We start from the raw sequence: 15238 nt of genomic DNA on the forward strand, positions 1-15238 counted from the left end.
CACTCTCTGCGGGACCTTGAGGCCCTCCAGAATCAGGCCACGTGCATGTTGAGCCCCAGGGAGTCTCTGGATGATGGTAGTGGAGGCCCCAAGCTACCTCCTTCCAGGTGCTGTACGTCCTTTCCCAAAGTTGAGGCCGGCTCTGCCCAGCACAGGTGGCCGGCGGGACCCCTGCTCCAAGAAGCCCCTCACTGGGCCATGCCCAGGGGCTCTGTTAGATCCAGGCTTGGGGTTTCTGACTGCTGTCTGATGCCCAGGGTTGGCCACTCCAGACCTGGTCCACACTCCGTCCCAGCGCTTCGCCAGGCGGGCCCTGTGGCTGGCTGTCCCTGCCTCTCCTGACTGGTGAGAGCTGAGGGGTCTGGTTAAGAATAAGCCACGCCCCCATCCCACCGCATCCCCGGCTGCCCAGAAGGCAAGAAGCCTAAGGCCATCTCCCCAGGCCTCCCTGCCTTAGCCAGAGGGTCTGGTCACAGCACAGAATGGATCAGGTCACCCCAGGCTCCCCATCACACTGCCAGTGCCCCGTGGTCAGCACGGCCTGCAGGGCTTCGGCCCCTGCCCACCCATCCCTCCTCCCCTCCTGCACTTGCCTCCACTCTGTCCCCTCCAGCTCCGCCGGCCTCTGTTCTGCAGGTTCTGCAGTGGGCTCAACTGGTTCCCAACCCAAGATGCCTTTGCACTTATGGTTCCCTAGGCCTGGAATATGGTGTCTGGGCTGGTGGCTCCTCCTGTCATTCCAGGCATGATTTCAGTGTCACCCCAGAGGAGCCTTCCTGACCTTTCTAACAGAGTCTCACCCCACTGTCTGACCACCTTGTTGAGTTTTAATCTGAGCGCTGTCACTACTTGGAATGTTCTTGTTCCTTTATTTTCCTCCTGTGTTATTTACTGTCTGAGGCCCTGGGTGTCTGGGTGTTAATGCCACGAGAGCAGGGACTACTCATTCCTGGATCCTTTGGGCTCAGGGCAATGCCTGGAACATAGTAGGTGCTCGGGGAATGTGTGTTCTGTGGAGCTCAGCTATCACCTACTGAGCCCTGATGTGTTGCCAGTTTCCGTTCACCACCCCAGCAAGAGGCCCAGCTCCCCTCCCACCTGGGCTTGCCGGGGGGGGGGGGGGGGGGGCAGTAAAAGTTCCGTTCATAAGCTTGGGACAATTGAGCAGGTGGAAGTGAGACCTGTGAATATGCATTTTCCCAGGATTCCTCCTCCACTCTTTAGGAAACCAGTTGCCTTTAGAGTGGGTCGGACCTGGGTGAGTCTCGGCTGTCGCTTTGGAGCTGTGTGACCCTGAGTGAGTGGCTCTACTTCTCTGAGCCTCCATTTCTTCATCTCTAAAAATGGGGATCCGAGTCTCCAGCCCAGGGGTGGCTTGGGTGCAGGTCTGCGGCCATTCCCGCACCTGTTCCCCCATCGGGCCCCAGAGCTGCTGCTTTCCTGCTCTCTGCCTGTCCCACGATGCCCAGCTCACCCACTCTCAGAGGGGAATGTATCTCAGCCGCACCTGGGCCCCCGACCCTGCCCCCGCTGCTGCGCACCAACTCCCCTCTCACTTTTCATTCTTGTAAATTGACGTCAGTGCTGCTGAATCATGAAGCTGAGGTTTGAGAGACAGAGCATCTGCACCGCCAGGGCAGCCGCATGGCACACACTGCTTCTCTGCTCCCCTTCCCCCCGCCAACCCTCCCCGCCCCCCCCCCCCAGTGCTTTTCCTCTGCGGCCGGGTGTGTGTGCACAAGATTGCAGTCACATGGGGCGGTGCGTGGCTCCCGGGGGCTTTTGGGTCACTTTAGGTCACTGTACATATGTTAGTATAGATTAAAAAAAAAATGCACAAAGAGAAGGGGCCAGCTCTGGGGAATGTGATCAGAGGGGCCTTTATTCTTAGTCATCCCGCTCCTGGTTTTATAAGGGGAGCGGGTTTGTGCAGTGAGGATGTAATTTTTAAAACTTTTTTTAGAAGGATGAAAAAGTCTTGGAAATATTGTAAACGAATTTGTTTCTCTTTAGATGAGGACCTGTTTCCTTATCTGTGAAATGGGGATGTTAACAGTACCCAAATCATAAGGCTGGGGGGGAAAGATTGAGTGTTTTCATATAGGTACTAGGGGCTGGAACAGCCCCTGCATAATAATGCTATTTATAAATGCTGACAGCCAGCTACCTGTTAGGCCCTCACTGGGAGGCCAGGTTGCCCAGTGGTACCTAGCCTCCGAAACGGCACTAAGTTTGAAAATCTGGTTTCACCACTTACCGTGTACCCTACTTTGCCTCTCGTGAGCCTCATCTTTGCTCTCTGTAAAGTGGGAGAGAGGTTTGTAACTCACAGGCGGGCTGGGAAGGTTAAACAAGGTAGCGCAGGACCCTGCATACAGTTAAGCACTTGCTGTGTCTCCGGTCTATGCCCAAGCAGTGCCTTCTTGGATTTCTCCCTGTTTCCCCAGGCACTACCCAAGCTGAGGGGTGTGAGGGGTGAGACAGGGAAAGTCAGCAGAAGGACGGGACTTGATCCACACGGCAGTGAACAAAGGGCAGGGAGGTGGTGAAGAGAAAAGCAGTCGCTCCTTAGAGGCATGGAGAGAAGGCATCACCTCCTTCCATCCCACCCCACCTTTTAAAGGATACAATTGTCAAAGCTCTCTGAGATCCTAAATCTCTCCGAGCCATCCTTAACCTTGAGGCCTGGAACCTATTTAATCCCCAAGACAGGCCTGGGCTGTTCCAGTTCTCTATCAAGTTAATTTTTTGTTGCACTTTCAAGCCTGAAAGGTATTATTAAATATTAGGACACTCCACCATCAGCATGTCCAAGGCTGCCGAGGGCCAGTCCAACTTCTAAAAATGAAGCGCAACATGTCGTGAGGTTGTTTCACCCTAAACCCGAAAGTGACTCAATTCACCGGGTGTGGCCACCCAGCCCCTGGTTGCCGGCATGGATTATCTGTCAGGCCATGGACTCGGGGGTAGCCACTGAGCCCGTGCCATGGGCACTTTCTGGCCATGTGGGCCAGCCCTGCAGTGCCCTGCAGCCACCCTCCCCTCCCCCGGCTCCTGAGAGCTTGGCCTCGTTCGTGATGCACAGCCACCACCTCCTCCAGCAAACCCATTTTAGAGGTAGACACTGAGGCCATGAGAGGCAAAGGGAATTGCCCAAAGCTGCTAGCAGGGCCCTCCCGCCACCACAGACCGCAAAGCATTTTTCTGGCTCCAAGTGGTGTGTTCACCAAAAAGTACACAAGAGAAGGGGGCAGGAAGGATGAAGTCCTATACCCCCATCCCATCTGAAATCTGTCTCTCTCCATGCCTGGTTTCAGAATGTGCCACTCCTCCTTCCAAAAACTAACCAAGCCCCCACCCCACCCCCACCTTCTTCCTGGAAGGTGCTGTGGTCACAGAATGAAATAAGTTTCTTCTCTGTCATCCATTTCAAACAGATTCTGGGTGGACGGCCAAAAAAGGCCCCAGTGTCTTCTCAGGAATGGCCACAGGCAAATGGAGCCCTGCCTTGGTTTCTCCTCTGTAAAAAAAAAAAAAAATGAGGATAGGAGCCTTGCTTTTAGGGCTATCCCTGGAACACAGAAGAGGGTTTGGCACACTTTAAGTGCTCAAACACCAGCTGCCATTTTACCCAACACAAAATACCAAAACTGGACGGGCTGTTCCTTCCCCCCCCTCCCGCCGGCCCAGAGCTGGGAGTGGAACCAGGCAGGTTCCCCATCCCTCAGGACATGAGTCCCACTCCCTTCAAGCCACATGGGTCAGTCTTAGGACCCCTCAGCCCTGGACCCGTTCACAACGAAGGGAATCCCTTGAGCAAAGCACACGCTCTAGAAACCTTTTTTTTTTTCTTAAAAAAAAAAAACTTTCATAACAAAGTTTATTACCTAAACTGGTTGTAAAAAATATAAAATAGGATTCTGCACAGCAGAAAAATAAAGCCAGAGACCCTCCCCCAACCCCTGGTTTGTGCAAAGATACTGGGTATATGTAAACATGAAGAGGTAGGAGGTACAAATTCAGGTCCTGGCCCCAGATAGAGTTAAGTTAAGCTGCTACAACAACCAGGGGGACCCAGAGGGAGCACCAGGAGGGGGGGCACCCCCCCAAGAGATGGGGAGGGGTCTGCGGCCTCGTCTCCAGCGGCGAGGGGGACGCGCCTCGCCCCCACGCCCCGCTCCCTCCAACCCAGGTGGGGAGGGCACCCACGTGGTTCCAGGGAAATAATAATTAATAATACAAAATAGTAACAAGACGGCCGAGTTAATGCTGCGTGCGCGGCCGGTCAGATCTGGAAGGGGAAAGAGCTCAAGTAGTCGCGGAGGACGGGGTTGAGGGGGATGCGCGCCAGGTTCTCGCGGCCCACGGTGGCCACGATGCGCTGGCGACACAGCTCCTGCAGCGGCCGCACGCGGCGCTGGCGCAGCGGGGCCCCGAGCATGCGGCGCGGCGCCGCCACGTAGTGCTCCAGCAGCTCGAAGAGGCAGTCGAAGCTCTCGCGGCTGCCGTCCAGGTGGAAGCGGCCGGCCTGGAAGTGCACGCGGATGCTCGTGGGGCCCGAGGCCATCTTCACGCTGAGAGCGAAGAAGCAGTTCCGCTGGCGGCTGTCGCGCACCAGGAAGGTGCCCACGGGCTCGGCGCGCAGCCGCTCGTGCGCCCCGTGCACGCTCAGGGGCCCCCAGTAGAAGCCGCAGGCGTCGAGGAGCGCGCTGGCCCGGGTGATGCGCCGGTACTCGGCGTGCGAGCGGAACGTGCGGAAGTGCGTGTCGCCGGGGGCCGGAGCCGGGGCCGCCGGGCAGGGCCGCGGGCGCGCGGGGGCCGCGGGCGCCGCCGAGGACGAGGGCGAGGACGAAGACGAGGAAGGCTCTGGCCGCCGTCGGGACTCTGCTGCCGTGGAGATTGCATTGTCGGCTGCCACCTGGTTGTGTGCTACCATCCTACACGCGGGGCCAGCCGGAGGGGTGGGCCATAGCGTCCGGGGGTGCGCTGCGGGGAGACACGGGCGGTGAGCCGAGAGTCGGGACGGGCCCGGGCAGGTGGGGGAACCGACCCGAAAGGGCCGAGGGCGCAGGACCGAGTCGGCGCGGCCCCCAGGAGCCTCCGCAGGCTCACCTAGAAAATGGGCCTCCCCGTCCAACGAGCCCCTCTGGGAGGCGGGGGGGGGCCCGGCCGGGGCGGAGTCCGGCCGCCGGCTCGCTCGGAGTTTGGGTAAGAGGGGGGCGTGGAGAGAGGTGCGTGGAGAAACCTGCCCCGACTCCGGCCACCCGGCCCTCGGCTCGCCGCCCCGCGGCCGCCGCCTGCTGGCCAGGCCGGGGACTGGCGCCTCGTCCGAGCAATTTGGTCAAAGACAGAAAAGCTGCGCTGCGGGCACCCCGCTCGCGGGGGACTGCCAGGGTGGGGCCGCCGGGGGGCCAGGGGCGTGGCGGCCGCGACCGCATCATGCAGTCCCTGAGGCCCGCCCGACACTCGGCCGTCCTTTCCTGTCTCCTGTCCTGTCGTCCTCCCCTCCCTCCCTCCCTCCCTCCCGCTTCTTTGCCCGGTGCCCGGCTCACCTGGCGGCGGGGCGCGGGGCGCCGCGGGCGGGGCGGCGGGGGGCTCCGGGGCGGCTCTCGCGCATGCTCCGGGGCCGGGAGCCGTGCAGCTGCCACGGCCGCAGCTCGCTCTGCTCCGCGCCCGCCCCTGCACCAGTCTTTTAAACTGGCCGGGAGGTGTGGCCCGCCCCCTCAGGCTCCACCCCCCGCAGGCCCCGCCCTTCCGCGCCACTTTCGGTTTCTTTTTCCGCCGTGGCGCGCGGTGCGAGCCGCAAGATCTACACCTCTTCCACACACTTGGGGACCCTTCCCGGGCCCCCCCTTCTCTGCTCCAGCCTCACACTCGCCCTAGGACCCCCTCCATTAAGGGCTCTGGTCCTGCCCTGGACCTGCTGTCACTCGGATGCCCCCTCCGCACCTGGACGTCCCACTACCACCCTAGGTCGCAGATTTCTGCAGCCAAGCCCTTTAGGGTATTCTGGACTGGCCCTGACACATCCCTCTCCGCCGCCCGCCAGGTGCCTCAGCACCCGTCTCTGGTAGATCTCTGTCCTTTGCTCTCTTCGAGTCAGACCCCTCCCCGTCCGACACTGGGGTCCTACCTGCAGATCCGGCGTCGGACCCGGCCCCTCGCGACTGCTCCCCCCGTCGCCTGCCCCCCACCCCCCCAGCCCCGAACCCTCAGGCAATTGCCCCTGCACCCCTTCTAGCCTGTCGCTGTCCCTGGTCTTGGCTTGGGCTTCCCAGGAAGCCGTGGCCTGACCACAGGCTTCGGAGGAACCCTTCGGAGGCACGAGAAGGGCGCCTCGACTGCGGATCCAAGTTCCTCGGAAACCGGGCGGGGCCCGTCAAGGTCCCTGGCAGCAGTCTTGGCTCGCCCTTCCTGCCGGGGAGCAGCTGGAGAAACTGAGGCCCTGGGGGAAGGGCTGTGATCTGCAGCGACTGGCAGGTGGGGAGCTCTGGTGGAGCGTGCCCTCCTGTCTTATTTTGGGGAGAGGAATGGCGGGGCACCTCCAAACGCTTTGAAGCCCAACAAAAAGATGGTTCATTGATGTGATGATTCCCAAAACCTACTTTGACTTTTCCTGGCCTGCCCTCCTTTCCCTATAGAGTCCATGTCCACCCCCCGCACCCCCCTCCACTGCTGGGTCAAGTGTCTGCCCCACCTGGCACTCATACTCTGGCTTGGGACCTTGGTGGCTTGATGGTGCCGGCTATAATTTGTACATTCCTGCATGTGACCGACGACCCTGTTGTGGCAAGGCACGCCTTAGGTGCCTGGCTGGTACGTGTATTTTTGAAGGAAAGAAAGAACAAATGAGGGTTGGGGCTAGTGAGTGGGTAGTCTCCGAGTCGCCGGGAGTTACACAGAAGACAGGCCAGGCTGGGGGCTCGGCCAGCGTTCTCACACTGGCACACACTGCCCTCTACGGGCTGCTCTCAGGCTGCAGCCCAGGCCTCTGTCTCTGAAGTCCAGATGGGTGCCAGGACCTCCTGCCCACCTCCTTGGCGCTTTCCTTCCCTGGCCCCAGGCTGGCTGTGTTTCCTCTTGAACATAAGGGGGTGGCCCAGAGCCAGCCTTGTTTAGGACCCCATCAGCTCCCTGGATGCGTGTTGGCGTCATCGATGTCGTCGTCCTGGGTTGAGAGTGTGTGTGCGTGTGTGTATGTGCGTGCATTGGTGTGCAGGGCGGTGGGACAGAGGATGGAGAGGCGTGCGTGTGCCAGTGGTCAGGGGCTGTGGGCACTCCAGAGCATCTGTGGGTGTTGTGCCCTGTAGTGGGTGATGAATAAAATGTAAAGTAGTGGTGAAAAGCCAGACTGTGGACCCAGACTACCTGGATTCCAGTTCAGCCATACACCTCTCTAGCCCTGGGACTCTGAGTGTGTAATTAAGCCCCCTGCCTTGGTTTCTTTGTCTGTGATACAGGAAAAACCATCGTGCCTCCTTCCTGGTGGCAGAGATTAAAATGAGTGATTATGGGTCAAGTGCTTAGAGCAGCCCCTGGGGAGTGTAAGCGTTCAGCAGGTTACTGCTGTTGCTGTTGTTCCTCTGGGGGCACTTGTGAGTGTGGCCGCGTGTTGGAGCCCGAAACCATGTGGCCTCATCCCTCCGGCCCATTCTAGAAGCCCTAACCCCAGGAACACAGGCCGGAGAAGGCATGGACTGAGTTTTGTGGGGGTAAGCCAGGCCCCTGGATGCCGGCAGTGGGGAAGGGTAGCACCTCCCCCTCACTGGAGCTGGGGGCGGGGTTCCAGGCCCAGGGAAGGCCAGCGAGGGGGCAGGGGGTCTAGGCCCAGGAAGGCCGGGCTGGCTCCTGCAAGATTTGTCTTCCTGCCAGCACGTCTCCGTGGCAGGCCTCTGGGGGGAGGGAAGTCTATAAATAGCTGCTGGTCCATATGCCCTGCTAACCCCTGTTGATAGCTTCCATGGCTACATGGGAGAGTCACCCCTTTTCATGGGGACTGGGGCTGCCTTCTCACAGCTCCCCCCTTGCAGCCACACTCCCACCCATGCCTGTGTGGAGCCCCCTCCCTCATTGTTTTTACCGATACCTGCGATACATTGGCCTAAGCTGACTGTGTGCTAAATGCTTTATAGTCCTTAGATCATTGGGTTGGTACAATGATCCAATCTGTCTGTTTTACAGATAGAGAAACTGAGGCTCAGAAGGGGAGTCACGTGCCTGCGTGCACACAGCTCAGAAGGGAGAGAGCTGAGATTCCTTTCTAGGATCTAAAGCTTTCGCCCTTGTCCGCTGTGCTGTAAACTCCCTCCCCCCAATTCCTGGTGATCTCAAATCCTGGTCTGTTTGCTAGAAAAAACAGTAGATGCCAAAGAAATCAGAGACTCATTCGTATCCGGAGCCTGCCTCGGGAAGAGCAGGGACAGCTCTGCTGGCTTCCCTCTCATTTACAAGCTCGAGGAGGCTTCCACCTCGCCCTTTGTGGCTCCGAGTCCATCTCTGAGTGTCCGTGACCTTGCCTGTACAGTGGGCCTGGCCCCCTCCTCCCCGCTGACCGACTCCTGGTTGTGAAAGCCGTGGTGAGTCAGGCACAAGTCTCTGAGCACACGTGGGTTCTCCTCACCACCGACAGTGACAGTTACTGTGGCTTCAGTTTCATTTTCTAAAGTCCTGAGTTCAGAATGAAACCACATCCAGACGCCAAAAGGAAAAAGGAAAAAGGAAACACGCTGATAGATGAACATCTGCCTCTCCCTGGATAGGTACTAGGCTCCCAGGAAGCCACGGCAAGTGTGGGCTGCGTCCGGACTCCATGCCTGCTGCTTCGCAGCTGTGTGACCTTAGGCAAGTAGCTTGCCCTCTCTGGGCCCCATTGGCTCCATCTGCAAAAAGGTCCCTGGAAGTTTTGTACCTTACCGAGCAGCAGCGCATGCAAAGCCCAGAGCAGAGTGCCAGGCACAGAGCAAGGGCTTGGCACAAGCGATTTGTCACAGGACAGTTGGGACCGCCCTCTGTCCACAGCCAGATATGCAGGTGGCCCTCCTCCCCACTGGGCAGCTGAGAAGTGAGGGGCCCAGCCAGCAGCCCTGGGGAATCAAAATTCTGGCGCAGAGGGCTCGGTCTTTCAGTTTCTCTGTCCTCCTTTGGCAAAGTTCTGCTGGGAAAAGCTGCTCCTGGCCAGGACACGCAATCCTGAAATTGTACCCTGTTCCTGTGCCCCCCGTGCTGGCTGCCCCTAACGTGTGGGGCCTCTGAGCTTCCCGTGGGAGGCTGTGCTTCTGGGGAGCCCCGAGCAGCAGGCCTTACAGCGTGGAGTCTGTGGTCAGCGGGCCTGCGTTTAAATCTGTCCCTTAACAAGCATGCAGCCTGGGGCAAGCTTCTTCGTTCCTCTGTGCCTCAGTTTTCTCCTCTGCAAGTTGGGGGTAATAATGCCCCTCTTTCCCTCCTTCAGTATTGATTCAGTAGGGATTTGTCGAGTGCCTGCTGTCTGCCGGGCGCTGGGAACTCAGGGGTCTTCAAGCATAGAGGAGGCAGTGAATTCACACGATCGTTTCAGATTGTGGTCAGTACTGTGGGGGAGATCAACACGGAGAAAGGGGAGCGATGAGAGGTTTGTGGGCTTGGGCAGGGGTGAGACCAGGCAGTCAGAAAAAGCCTTGTGGATGGTGACAGAGTTGAGGTCTTTCTGAAAGCGGGCTGAAGAGGACTCCAGGCCGAGAGAGCAGCTCATGCAGAGGCCCTGTGGTGGGGATGGCAGGCATGCCTGAGGACCAGAGAGAGGCGTGTGGCACTGGTGTAGGGCAAGGGGGTGAGGGCAGGGGTGAGGCATAGGGGTTGGTGGGGGTCTAGTCCATCGGGCAGGGCCTTGCTGGGAAGGGGGGTAGGGCTGGAGACAGTCCTTAAGGTCCGGGAAACACTATAGGATTGGGCATGGAAAGAGCCCTCTGGCTGCTGACCTTCCAGACAGCTGGTTCTTGAGCCACAGTGACTCATGGTAGAGGCCTTGGGACACACCTCCGTGCTGTCCCAGACCCGCCGGGGTGTCACCACTATCCCCTGAAATGGGTGCAAAGCCAGTTCTGAGGGACAGCTGGGGCAACTTGGAACAGGTGTTTTGGGGAGGCCGAGTCCTGCTCAGAGGCCTCCGTCTGGGGAGGCTGCCTCGTGTGGGGTAGAACCTGACCCAAGCCCGGCCCGGCCCGTCAGCAGGAATGACTGTGTGTCCGGGGGAAGGTATGTGACGCCAGGGACACTTGAGATTGAGGAGAAAGTTCTCCTTTAGGGCAGAGGAGGCCAAATGGCCAGGAGTGATGACTCCAAAGTGACGATAGATAGGCCTGGGGAGACTTGATGAGAACCTTCCAGCAGACCCATGATCCCCATGTGACAGGTGAAGAAAGAGATGGGTCAGAGATTATGTGCAGTAGAGATTGCCCAGCTTCTGGAGAGCAGCAGAGGGGCAGGAAAGAGGATTTCCAAGAGCACTGGTTGTGGAGTCCAGACAGACCTGGTTCTAGGCCCAGCTCCCCCCACCACCCCGACCAGCGCTATGGCTTCAGGCAAGTGGACTTAATCCAGTGGCCCCAACATCAGTCCCACAAACTCCAAGCATGGCAGGCCCCGTGCCTTTTCATCAGCAAATCCCTCAGGACCTCGCTCGGAGCCTATTCATTCTATGTTTACACACTATTCTAATAAGCCGATCAGGTTCCCACCCTACCGTACCCCATAAATGGCAAATTGTGAGCCGTTGACAGCAAGAAGCAATGGCAGTTTGACAGAGGGCAGAAAAGCTATGAAACTAGACACATGACATACAGCAGGCTCCGCTGATGAGTCCTCAGCTCAGGGGCCGCTCGCCAACGGCAGGCACCATGAGGAGAGCTTGGATCGGTCCCCGTTCTCGGGGTGAGGAGGCATCTCCTTTCTGGGCACACACTGAACCAGTAGGAGGCTCGGCAGTGGCCCGGGACCGAGGAAGCCCAGCGTCTGCTGGCACCAAAGAGGTCCCCGGCCAAGCCGGCCGGACCCTGGGAGCAGGCTCTGGGAGGAGGTGATCCTCGGACCTGAACTGTAAAGAGCAAGTGGGTCTCGGCCAAGGGGCAAGAAGGGACTGTGCTCCTGGCCGAGCATGGCACAGGCAAAGGCCCGGAGATGCACGTTTGAGGACCCAAGCGGCGGTGGCTGGAGAGGATGCTGAGGTGAGCAGGAACGGTTTAGAGGCAGAAGTTGGGCTGGGGGAAGGCCATGCGTGGGCCTTGGCCTTTCCCTGCCCCGCAGCGATGAGTCCCTCTGGGGAGCGCCTTCTGGGCCACCTTGTCTGGACCAGCAAGCCCAGACTGCTCTGTGGGCACAGAGTTGACAAACAACATTCCCCTCGCTGTCTCTTTCCGGAGTCAACAAAGCATTGCTGAGCACCTACTAGATTCCTCACAGACGCTCATTCCTTTTTTTTTCTCCTTAATTTACTTTCTCATTTCCCCGTATGAAATAACGAAAGCACTTCCCCTCCCCGGATGTAACCGCAGGCACCAGCTTGGCCTCTTTGTTTCCAGATCTTTTCCTATGTACTCACACAGCTGCATTTGCCCCCATAAAAACACAGTGTTGCTCTGGGCAGACTATTTTCCTCTGTAAATGATAACATCTTTCTCCGTCTTGCTCTTTTCACTGCTGGTGATCTGGATAGAGCGATCAACCCCCATTGTTTTAAAAAACTGGGTGGTATTCCTCACCGACCCCTGTGTGTTCATACAGCCATCCCCTATGGATGGACACATGGGTTGTTTCCCAATTTTTGGCTCTTGGTACCAGCGTGTGAGAAACACTTTGAATACTTTTTTTTTTTTTTTTAAGAGAGAGTGCATGCACAAGCATGGGGATGCCAGGAGGCAGAGGGAGAAAGAGAGAATCCCAAGCGGGCTCCATACTCAGCGTGGAACCTGACGTGGGGTTCAGTCCCACAACCCCGAGATCATGACCTGAGCAGAAATTGAGAGGTAACCGATGGAGTCACCCAGGCGCCCCAACAGTCTGCATACTTTAAATGTTAATAGACACTTCCTGATTGCCTGCCAGTGTGGCCATGCACGATTACCGCCTCAGTAGCCACGTCAACAGTATTTGCTCACCTGCATCCTCGCCAGTAACTTGCTGTAATCCACCTGTTTCCATTTATGCCCGTGTAGTGGGCACATCCCTGGAAACTCGCTGTTGCTTTAATGGCTGCTCATTCTTTGATCAAGTCAACGACTGTTCACCGAGCTCCTCCAATGTACCGGGCACCCTGCTAAGTTCAGGGGATGGAGCGATCGAGATCAAGGGGCCCCTTGGACCTCTTCACAGAGCGTGAGATGCAAGTAGGGCTCAGAGAGGTTAAGAGACAGGCCTGGGGTCATCCAGTGAGCGGGGGTAGTCAGAGAGCTGGGAGTGGAATCTGGGTCTGTATGGCTAAGGAGTGTGAGCTCTTTTTCCTCCTGAATCATTCCTCAGATGGGCATGGCAACCCAGGATCTCCAGATCTGCTTCTTTCTCCCCCAGGACCGCTGGGTGCCCTTAGGAGAGGCTGTGTCCCGCTCTTTCTCAGGACACACTCCCAGTCCCCCGCCCCCCTCCCGATATCCCACCCAAATGACATCTCTTCACCAGAAAGGCAAGGCAGGTTGCCTTCAGAATCTGCACAGCCTCTTGGTGGCCGCATTTAGCATCTGTTTCTGTTTCCTGAATTTGGGTTTCCAGCAGACTTGCCCCCAAACTATTGCCTCCCCACCCGAAACCAAGCAAGTGAAAGAATGAATCTGTGGTTTGATGTTTTTCCTCTTGTCATCGGGTGACTGACTACGAGAGGCGGTTGTGTGCCTGTGAGCGCCTGCTGGAGTGTGTTTCAGTGTGGGAGAGGATGTGTGTGAGAGCCCGTGCGTGTGTGTGTGTGTCTGTGTGTGTGTCTGTCTGTCTGTTTTGGAGTCCACATGTAAACCTAGCTTTCTGTGTCTGAGTAGGCTTGAATGGCGATTTCTTTGTGTGACTGGTGGTTATCTGTGTGTGTTTGTGCAACTTTTTCCTGAGTGTTCGTGTCAGGGAGCTGTGGGGTTAAGGATGGGTCCATGCAACCCAGCCTGTCTGCTTCCCAGTTGACTTCCTCTATTACAGAGATCCTATCTCCACAATAGAAGAGCTCTTACCTTCAGTGATCATATCATCAAAGGACACTGTCCAGGGAATAGGGAGGCCCTTTGATGAGTAGAGCTCAAAGTCCCTGACCTTATCTTCTGACCCTTTGTCTCCACCTGCTCCCTTAAAATGTGCTTCCCAGACTCTTTTGCCCTGAGGTGTCAGTAACTATCATGGCATAATCTGGGCCAGATTATGCCTTTACATTATTTATTTATTTTGTTTGTTTATTTTATTTATTATTTTTCATAAGTAGGCTCCACACTCGGCATGGAGCCTACATGGGGCTTGAACTCATGACCCTGAGATTGAGCTGAAATCTGGGGTCAGGTGCTGTTAACCGACTGAGCTACCCAGGTGCCCCTTGGCCTTACATTTTTACTAGGAAACCGGGTGGTTTTGGGCAAAGCATGAAGGTCTGACCTCAGACCTGCCCTCCAGCCGACCTTATCGAGCTCTTTTACCTCTGAGTCTCAGCTTCTTTGTCAAGTCAGAGCAGTGTTGCCTCCTGCCTTAGGTGTGTGGATGCAGTGGAAACATTTATGTCAAAGCATCTGGCGCCTCATAGGTGCTCCGAACATGGTTATTTCCCCAGCCCGCTTGGGCCCTTCCCCACATCCTCTCAGGTGCGTGGTGCCCACCTGGAACATTTCCCTGCCGTGAGGGGCGGAGAGGGGCCCAGGAAGCGCAGACTACGCACCAGGCCCTGTGCTGGACGCTCATGGGTGCATCATCTCAGGGAATCCCCCCTGCCCAGCAACACCTTGGGAGATGAGAGGGGGCACAGAGAGGGAAAATGCCTCGCTAAGGCCACACAGCAGAGCCCTCACAGGAGACCCTGTACTTCCTGCTACCACCTGGGGCACGTGCGTCGGAACTCGGATCCGACTCCCTGTAATTGACGTCCAGCAGGATATTAGTTTCAGGTTGATGTATATGTGATGAAAGGACGATCTTCCCCCAGGCTCCCCGTCTGGTCCCTTTCCCTCCTCCACAGACACCCCCATCATTTCCACACCCACCCACCTCCCTGTGTGTTCCACCCCGTTCCGTTAGCTCAAATGCCAAATGGAACACAGAAGGGAGCACCAAGCATCCATGTGCCTGGCACGGTGTTAGGTTACCCCGTTAGGCAAGATGGGGGTCCCAGGGGGATTTGAGTTCCCCCAGCTGGGAACTTGGGTTTGACCCCAAGAGGCTTCTGGGTTGGAAGGTGATTTACACGGGACCCTAACCATTCCCACTGTCTGGTACTTGATGCCGTATTAATTGCAAAGTGCCTACTATGCACAGAGCACCCAGTCTTCATACCACTCACAACACCACCTCTTTGAGCCCTCCCTCCCAGCCATCCACCAGGAGCACCCATTTTACAGATGAGAAGACTGTGAAGTTCTCTCCTGATTTCAGTGCTCCAGTCCAGGCCACCATCCCCTCTCTGCGGGCCCCACCCTGCCAACGGCTCTTCGTGTCCCTTCTGTGTCCTATAATTCAGTCTCCACACTGCAGCCCACACCGTCTTTAAAAGCACACGGAACCCTGTCACTTGCCCCATTTTAAGACCCTCCTGTGACTTCTCACACCAAATATAATGGCCAAGCTCCCCGTGCAAATCCCTGCATGGCCTGGCCCCCACCTGGCACCTCCCCACCTCCTGTCCCACCACCTGCAGATCCTATGCCAGGAACACCTGAAGCTCTTCTCCCTCCTTGGGGCCTTTGCACATGCTCTAGCTTTGGGCCCGGAATGTTCTTCCCTCAGGTCCACAGTTGCTCTGCATTATATGGCCTTGCTCCTTTGATACAACTTAATTGTGACTAGCAGATCTTGGGTTTCCATGCTGTGTGTGCCCTCTGCGTTCCCAGAGCCTAGCACAGCGCCAGAACATACTTGGTCACTTAGTAAAAGTTTGTTGGAACAAGGCAGGTTCAGAGAGGTTGATCAGCAGCCCAGCGTCACAGCAGGGAACAGGAGCAGGATTCAAACTCGGGGTGGTCTGGACTTCAAAATGCACATTCCTAACCCCTTTCCCCCCTCCCCACCTGTCTACTGCATGTGGGTCACATGAACA

The 15238-nt window shown here is 57.2% G+C and overlaps 1 protein-coding gene across 1 annotated transcript; it reads right to left on the minus strand.

Annotated features, from left to right (window-relative positions):
* Positions 1–3839: 3839 nt before the first annotated feature.
* SOCS1 (suppressor of cytokine signaling 1) lies at positions 3840–5756 on the minus strand. The gene is made up of 2 exons (XM_027612118.2): positions 5553–5756; positions 3840–4986 (listed from the first exon to the last, which is right to left on the minus strand). Exon 2 carries the CDS (start codon positions 4934–4936, stop codon positions 4286–4288), a length of 651 nt encoding a protein of 216 aa, XP_027467919.1. The 5' UTR covers positions 4937–4986; positions 5553–5756; the 3' UTR covers positions 3840–4285.
* Between the last annotated feature and the right edge of the window lie 9482 nt (positions 5757–15238).

Source organism: Zalophus californianus, chromosome 10 (assembly GCF_009762305.2).
Source record: "Zalophus californianus isolate mZalCal1 chromosome 10, mZalCal1.pri.v2, whole genome shotgun sequence".
NCBI lineage: Eukaryota > Metazoa > Chordata > Mammalia > Carnivora > Otariidae > Zalophus > Zalophus californianus.

Excerpts from the sequence above, each read along its gene's own strand:
- SOCS1 (XM_027612118.2), bottom strand. The coding sequence starts at position 4,936 with ATGGTAGCACACAACCAGGTGGCAGCCGACAATGCAATCTCCACGGCA.